At 37.2% G+C, this 8,534-nt stretch overlaps 2 protein-coding genes across 3 annotated transcripts in view; one reads left to right on the top strand and one right to left on the bottom strand.

Annotated features, from left to right (window-relative positions):
* p2ry2 (purinergic receptor P2Y, G-protein coupled, 2) overlaps positions 1-7,577 on the bottom strand; it is a 56,789-nt gene extending 49,212 nt beyond the window's left edge. Inside the window, exon 1 of the mRNA XM_015389325.1 lies at positions 7,453-7,577. Coding sequence (XP_015244811.1) covers positions 7,453-7,483 — 31 coding nt within the window. The 5' untranslated portion in view covers positions 7,484-7,577. The remainder of the gene's footprint in view (positions 1-7,452) is intronic.
* fchsd2 (FCH and double SH3 domains 2) overlaps positions 1-8,534 on the top strand; it is a 71,386-nt gene that overhangs the window by 39,324 nt on the left and 23,528 nt on the right. For both annotated transcript variants that reach the window (XM_015389324.1, XM_015389323.1), the window contains exons 5-10: positions 495-639; positions 739-872; positions 1,669-1,723; positions 2,632-2,760; positions 5,781-5,903; positions 7,606-7,701. In XM_015389324.1, coding sequence (XP_015244810.1) covers positions 495-639; positions 739-872; positions 1,669-1,723; positions 2,632-2,760; positions 5,781-5,903; positions 7,606-7,701 — 682 coding nt within the window. The remainder of the gene's footprint in view (positions 1-494; positions 640-738; positions 873-1,668; positions 1,724-2,631; positions 2,761-5,780; positions 5,904-7,605; positions 7,702-8,534) is intronic.

Below are 8,534 nucleotides of genomic sequence, written 5' to 3'. Positions count from 1 at the left end.
TAGAGGCGACGCTATGACGCATGCGTGTAAAAAAAAATATGCGGTTAGAGCGTAAAGATGGAAACGCGAAAACGGCGTTTCGAAATCTTCCCACTCTGAAGGCTGAATAAAAAAAAGATCGTTTACAGACCCCCGAAACGCCAGCTTCGTGTGGATGAGAGGCTGGTTTGGTGAAAAATTTGTGCGTTTAGGCCAGGGTTCGTGTTCGTGTGGGCGGGGCCTTAAGCTGCTTATTCATCTCCTCTTTTTAGCAGGAATCCAAACCTGTTAGATTAAAGCTGGTCATTACTAAATCCTTCTGCCGTTATAGCAGAAGCACCCCAATAAAAAAAAACCAAAAAAAAACGGCTTTGTCTTCAAGTTTTGTCTGGTTTATATAAAATAAATTTTAATAGCTACAACTTTTCCAGCCAGTTTGATACTCAGTGTTCAAACGGTGCCAGATCAAACCTTCATCCTGTGAAGTGCCTTCTGTTCTTTGTCTCTCCATCCAGAAACGTGTACGCTGTGTGGAGGGCCTACTTAGAGGGAACGGTTCAGGTTAGCCAGTCGAGGCTCAACGTTTGTGACAACTACAAGAGTCAGATATCAGAACCGGCCAAAACCGTTAGACTCTACAAGGACCAGCAGCTCAAGAAGGTGAGTTCAGCTGTAGAAATGTGAGTAGATCAGAGTTTAAACATGTGGCTTAAGATCTTCTTTTGGCAACTCATAGGTTTCCTCACTTACTCTTCACAGACCATTGATCAGCTGAGTGGCATTCAAGCAGAACTGCAGGAGTCAGTGAAAGATTTGGCGAAAGCCAAGAAAAAATACTACGACTGCGAGCAGGTTGCACACGCAGTACGAGAGAAGGCCGACATAGAGGCCAGGTAAATTCGCCAGGCATTGCGTCTGTCAGGAGGCATTATGCAAGGCAAAATAAGAATGATGCACATTTCTTTTTTGCCGTGTGAGCTTAGCAGGATTCCTCACTACAAAGCCTACCGAGTAGACGAGCATCTGCTCTAAGAATCCAATATCCAAGGCTTTGCAGTTTCACAATTAGTTCCAGATTTGAACTGAGTGCTGATGAGTGTTGTTTTTCTGCCAGCCCTAGGTAGCAGTAGCTATGGTGACATATTCGCTTTACTGAGTAGCAACCTGTTCTTTATCATTCAGGAGAATGTGAAAGCTGCTGTGCCTTATATGGGGATGCAAAATGAACCATGTGTTTAAAGTCCAAATAATAGTAGGAAATTAGAGTTTCACAATCTAGGTGCAAAGTTAAGAACAGTTTGGTGTAAAATGGAGACCTGACATAGATTATAAAAGTAGAAACACATGCTTCAAGACTGAAATGCTTACTCAGTGATTTATCACCATTGATATACATCATAATGACTGTTTCAGGCAGAAATGGGTTGTTATCGGGCAGTAGACTATTTGGATATGACTGAGTGAAATATACTGATTAAACTGGAGAAAGCTTAAAACGTAAAGCAGCAGGATGAGTTCACTCTAACTTTCATGTCATGTGTCCGTTATTAATGGACAGAATACTACACTGACTTTCTTAAGATAATCCTAGACAGTTTAATAAATATTTGTTGAAATTGGAATCAGATTTTTTTGTATATTTGAATAAAATCGACTCTATTTCCTGTTTTTTTGTTTTGTTTTTTTCAGATCCAAACTTGGTCTTTTTCAATCAAGAATTAGTTTACAGAAGGCAAGCGTGAAGGTAAGAGGGCCTTACAATCAATGTTACCCCCCCTCTGATACAGAGGCGCTATGGTTTCACATCAGAAAATCCTCCTATCGGACTAGGGTTCTCTGTGCCCCCTCACATGAGGAGGATTTTAAAAATGTGACCCCTGGGGTGTATAGAGGGCTAAAACAGACACATTTTAAAAAATGATGAAAGGCATAAATGTGAATGTGCCATGTAAAAAAAAATGCATAGAGAAAAGGGAAATTATAGGTACAATTTATTCATTGAATACATTGTTAAATCGTTTATTCTATAAGTTATAAAATAAAAAAATACAATAATAATATGTTGCCAATCAAAAACACAAAAAAAAATAAATAAATTGTGTCATTAAAAAAAAAATACTTTTGAAAAATTGATATAGTTAATTTCACTCTATATTATACAGTACAATAATGATCTAAATGGTGTTTTTAGGGGTCACTGTGTTGCCAACAGGGCTAAGCAGGCTGTTATTTTGAGGGTCAAAGATTAAAATTTGGTAACCTCCCATCTTTAATATGGTGGTGGACAATAATTTACTATGATTATATATCACAATAAAATTGTATTCAGTAATGATGATATGTCTTAAAACATATTTCCAGAATTGTATTATGGATTAATCTATGATTACAGCATTTTTCACTGACTGATGTTCTGTGTTTGTGTTGCTTTTTTTGTGGAGGAGTGTTATTAACCTTTATATAAATAATTTTGTAAAGGATTCTGGGCACTCTTAGCAGAATTTCTGAACGTTTTATTTATTTTTTTATTGACTCGGTAATTATTTTGACCAAAATTAAGAAATATAGTTTGATAAAGATTTTTACTGGAGCGCTGTACAGAAATGAAAGTGAAGCTCTGTAGAATGAATGATTTTCCTGGTTTTATTTCAGTTGAAAGCTAAGCGAAGTGACTGTAACTCCAAGGCGACGCAAGCCAGGAACGACTACCTGCTAACGCTAGCTGCTGCAAACGCCCATCATGACCGCTACTACCACACAGACTTACTGCACTGCATACAGGTAATTACTGAAACACCAATCACTGACAGATAAAACTCCATTAGATCATTTGTCTAAGTCTTTAGGTCCTTTTAGAAATCATAACAGGTTTGATACACTTACATAGTCTCGTCAGTTTATTTTCCCTTTCTGTGGCTCCTAAAGCTACATTTTATGTAGCTAAGGTTCGCAGCTGTTGGTTATTGTTTGAATTAAAATGTCTTTTTCAGAAATTTGATCAAACACTTTGAGACTGAGAGTTTAAACTTTATTTTACAAGATGGAGCTTAACAAAAGTGAACAAAAAGTTTAACACTTTGTTTAGCAAAGTATTCTGACCTAAGTACTTGGTCATCTGTGACAATGTTTTTTTAAATGTTTAAATGGTAATATAATTAACATATCAGGGTCAATTTCATGAGTTGTGGGAGAAGACAAAACAGTTAAATTAGTTTTTCATACATTCACGTTTCTGTATTGAAAAAAAAAAACCCAAAGGGAGTTTTTTTTAATTTAGGTTCAGGGGCAACATTTCCAGGTTTCAGACAAAGATTGGACGTTTCTATTTGTCAGGAAAGCATCTTAATTGTAAATGTTTCAACTGTCAGACAGCCGTTAAATACGAACCAAATAGTCTGAAGGAAAGAAAATGTCAGTGTGTCTGAAAAAGCGATGATTTAACAATTTTTGGCTCTCCAAAGGGAGCTTTGCATTGAGTCTCCTAGGCTGTTCGGATTTGTAATTCATATGTAGGGAAATATTCTGCAAAATAAGGATTTTTGAGGCCCACTCTTGTCAGATCACTGGTTGATGGTAAAGTTAAGATTTTCTACAGGTGTAAAAAAAATAAAAAGCAAAAATGGAGTCCAGCCAATGGTGACAGTTAGTTTTTAGCGGTATGTTAACAAGTAACTCCCTCTGAGTTATGATAATGATTCAACATTTTTCAATCAGGTAGGCTGGTTGAGTCTCCTACATTTTATTCTATTGATGCTTCAGGGGATTTTTTTTTGCATCACATTTGTTGCAAAAGAAAGCTTATTTTAAGCAAATATCCTCCTTACATGATATGACTCAAGAAATGACTTCTGCTTCCCTCACCCAAACATCTCAGAGGACTTAGTTCTAGTTTTCAATGAATCTTTCGGCCTTGTTGCAGTTTCCCTCGGACATCCTGGCCCTCAGGCACAGACAGTGTGCGCATCTATACTGTGAGGCCTTCCTGAATAATAGATCCTCAGTTCCTTGTGACAGAAGGATGGAACTGCAGGGAAATATGCATGCACACAAATGTGTGCAAGTAAACACATGAGGAGAATAGGGGGACACTGCTTGGAGGAAGCAAGCTGTTCCTGCTTTGTTTCTCCTTTTTCTTTTATGTGTGATGTTTACACAACTTTACAAAAAAAAAACTGTAATTAATCCCTTTCAGAAAAAAATGCCAACGAACTTAAACTGCCTATAAAAAAATCAATAAAACATATTGGAGTTAGTGGCTGTAAAAAAACAGCAAAAACTAGATTTTATGGCTCTGTACTTAAGTTTAATTTGTTGCTAATTTATTTGATCTATGTTTTAAATTTTGTTTTATCACTTTTGGGAGACAGTGTGTCTAGATATGTGGAAAATGTAGATTATTTTAGTTTGAACAAAAATATTTAAGTGCTGAAGTATTTTTTGCAGCTAACTTAAAAGCAATAGAAATAGATCTGCTCTCTTTCACTATTTTCACAATGAGTCAAATTTTAGGTAAATTTATGGGAAGACCTGCATTGTTTTTATTTTTATTTTTTTATTTTTAATTAAATAATTGAATCAAATATCCAGTTGATGAACAGGAAACTGTTCTGGAATCTGGCTGCAGCAATAACACATGAAAGCTGTTGTCCTTGTCAATGCGACAGCTGGACTAGGAGGTCAGGAGCTGCTCCACATCTCCCTCTGCTGGTAGAACCTGGTGGTGAGGGTTCTATTTTACACCTCTGCTTTCCTGTGCTTTGTTTTGGTCAGAGCGATGGAGTCATTCGCCTAAAAACACACGTACAGTCCAACTATCTACGGTACAGGGCTTGGGTTTTTTCTGGAAGCTGACTCACTTAGTTTCAACGCTACCGTAAATGGAAAAAAACAGGAGGGGAGGATGGGATGAAAGAGGAGGAGGGAAATTACCAGACTGATGAGGGAACAAGCAGAATGCCCAACCTTAATGACATAATTTCCTTGTCAAGATGCTATTGTTTTATGAAGCGGTGGTATGTATGTGTGGCAAATAACCAAACATCTTCCTGTCTGGTAGGAGGAAATATTGTGCAAATTGAAATTTGTGTTTCAGGCAGATCGCATAAATGAATATATATGTGTTTTTCTTGGAAGAGAGAAGGGGACTTATGTTTGTTGAGAGAAACTTTTGAGTTTATGTGTGCCTGAATAGTTGAAAGCTGAAGCATGTGAGTTAAAAATCTGCTGTTGAACTCTTTCACCTTCTTCAGCAGTTGTTGGAACTCGATCTCAAAAAGGCATCTCGAAACAAAACTGTTTCACTCGATTTGCTTTTCTCACAGAATAATACTGCTAATGCCTCTTCTTCTCCTTAAGCTTTTCTCTTTCCTTTCCCTTCTGTCCGATGTGTGTGTTTTGCACTGCAGCCTTCTCCTTTTCAGACCTCATTAAAATGTCCTTCTCTCTTTTTGCTTGCCGTCGAGTGTAAACATCTGCGTGGCTCCAGTGTTTTCCCTCTGCCTCAAGCTTTCTCCTCTTTGTTGGTCTCGTCCTTTTTTCTGCTCAAATCTCAAATGCATTTTGTTTACAGACAGCATACAAAACATGGACGTAGACGTACACATGCCTCTGCATCAACAATGAATGTTCCGTATACATGAGACATTTTAAAGAGTGATGAGCTTCCTGCAGGGATAAACGATTAAATGCAGAGATGCAAAGAAATAATTAACTAAACCCTAATGTTTTTTGGCCCCTCATATAAGATATTGTTAAATTATATTAATTATACCCTGTTGTCCTTGCCTTTGTCTGTTATTCAGGCTTTAGATGGGAGAATCTACGAACATGTGAAAGACTACCTGCTGGCTCTGTGTCGCACTGAGCTGGAGGCCTCACAGGCTACCCACAGCACCTTCCAGTTCCTTTTAGAAAAATCCTCCAGGGTGAGTCAGATTACTTTGAAAGTTAACTTGAAGAAAAGAAGATATGAGCATGTAACTGCTTCATGAAAGCTTCTTATCTCTAGAATATATTTACCTGCGGAATTAATGATATTGAGTTTTTATTTGGACTAACATGAGTGGATTTTTATAGTCGTATATAAATCCAAACTAAAAGTCAGATGTTCAGCATGGGCGGCTGGGTTTAAATGTTGTTTTCACATAGAAATATAGACCTCCTGTCCTGTAAAGTTAAAAGCAAATATCAACCGCAGAGGAGAATAAACTGGAAGATGCCTGCAATAAAGTGCTTTAGATACCCAAAAAATTACATATTTTTTGTTTTGTGTCCTGTTTTGCCAATATAGATCTGGGAATAGATGTCCCAGGGCTAGATGATGGCCCAAAAGCTTTGCTTTCACGTGCATTATGACTGTTAAATAAAACAAAACAACAAAAATACACAATACAGAAGATATACAGTAATTACTAGAGTTCTGCTTCCACTGTAGCTGCGGCTTAGTTTTTAGTATTATTGTGTATCTGTGAACACCTGGAACCAAACTCCCAATAAAAATTTTTTATCATCCTCAACAACTTCTCATATTTAAAAACACTTTATTAAGCCCAAAGAGGAAAAAAAGTCCTACCTCCCTTTCTGCTCTGTTTTCCTGGTAGATTTATACCTATTTTTTGTCTGATTTGTCAGATTTTCAGCAGAGTAGATGCATGGGGGATAAAAGCTATCCCGGTTCCTGAAAAACGTTCCTGCAGAGCTTAAATTTATTTTCGTTGTGCAAAAAATGCAAAATAAGGATGCATTATTTTACCGTTTAAATGTTAGCTTATGGAGGCGTTGGCATCGACTTAGTTCCTAGATTTTATTAGGACAACCTTTCTAACCTACAGAGCCAACATGCATTCTTAGTACTCCAAGTAGAAATTTGACTTGTTTACAATAGTTTGTGAAGGACTGACTTAGACTTAGACTGAACTTTATTTATCCTTTGGGATTACTCCTTCAGGGAAATTCTGATTCCAGTAGCTTATATAGAGTGCAAAGAGTTAAAGCAATATGCCATTTAAGATAAAAAAATATGACAGACAATATAAAAAGAGTGTATATAGTACCGAAAAAAAGAAAAGAGTTGTAACGTCCTGGAATATGTTTCCCTTATATATAAAAATATCTGCACACTAGAGAGCTAAGGAAAGACTACATAGTAGTTGACTTGGATTATTGCACTTGCACTGCAGAGACGTACTGACCAAATAAATAAACAGACTACACAGTAGTAAACAACAAAAAACTAAATTTCAAGTATATCTCGTGAATCATAATCTTTACAATTACATAAAGTAAAAACACACAAAAAAACAACACAAGTGTAAATAAATCTATAAGTATACATGTCTGATATTTATTTTTTTAGACGTATAATCCTTTTGTCCTGAACAAGCATCAAATAAATTGAACAGACATGTATTCCACTGATGGGGATGGTCAGAAATGTCCACCTTAGACCGGACGTATTAGTTGTAAAACACTCACCCTGCGTAATGTTGAATGGCTGATCTGCCATAAGGTTTTGCTGTTTCTTCCCTTTCCGTCCTCAGCCTCAGTCGGTCCAGATTACAGCGTAGTTTCTCTTGAACTCACCTGCTAAATGAAAGGATTAATAATCTGCTTGGGTTTCCTCCTCAGATAATCCAGGAGTTCAACCAGCAGTTGTTCATGCAGGAGAACCCCGTGTTTCACAAGGCGCACGACTTCCAGTTTCAGGCCAGCGAATACGACGCGGTGAGAGTCCCTAACCTGCTTTGAAGATGTTTTAATGTCAGCACACATAGACGGTTCTTCCTGTTTGTATAGAAACCAGTTTTCAGGAGGACTGTAACTCTGTATTGTGTTAAGCATATGAATTCCTACTTAGAGTCTGACATGAATCAGCCTCTTCTTTTACCAAACACAGCATGTCTCATATTCTTTTCATTTTTGTCTCTACTCTGATGATTATGTAGAGCTGCATTAATACCAAAGCGGCCGAGCAGCAGCTCCAATCAGTCCCACTTGGGTTTTCTTTGTACAGTGAATTTAAGATGGGAGCTCTCCAGTTAACTGGTGACAGCAGGACAGAAACACGAACCATCTCTCTGTTCTCAGCTTAATATTAAATGATATCATCCACTGGGAGCCGAACTTTTTACTTCTTTCATCTTTTCCATCATTGGAAGCTAAAGATCTTTTAAACTCAACTGGTTGTTAAGATGTTTTAGGAATTTAGTGGAATGATCAGAGAATTTGTGAATAAATCATCTGGATCCGCGCTCCTCTGGGGTCTTGTTAAGTGTTTCATGCTAACAATGAGAAATGTTTCTTTGGATAAAGTTTTTACTTCCTCTGTTGTGCAGTTATAGTATCTATTTCTGTATGAGTCACTTTGCTCTCATGTTTCTCTTCTACTTTCTGTGCCTCTGCTGCCTTCTGCCATTTTACTGACTTCTTGTCAAAACTTTTTCTTCTCTCTTTTGCCAAAGAATTCCTATCCCTTGATCTTTTTCCACATTTTTCAACCACAAATTTAACTGGGTTTTATTCTGTTCATGTTTTATTCTGCTTTCATGGGCCAACAA

The sequence above is a fragment of the Cyprinodon variegatus genome, unplaced genomic scaffold (assembly GCF_000732505.1).
Source record: "Cyprinodon variegatus isolate N-32 unplaced genomic scaffold, C_variegatus-1.0 Scaffold454, whole genome shotgun sequence".
Taxonomy (NCBI): domain Eukaryota; kingdom Metazoa; phylum Chordata; class Actinopteri; order Cyprinodontiformes; family Cyprinodontidae; genus Cyprinodon; species Cyprinodon variegatus.
Note: the sequence above shows the minus strand (reverse complement) of the source record. Positions and strands in the feature narration are given on the sequence as shown.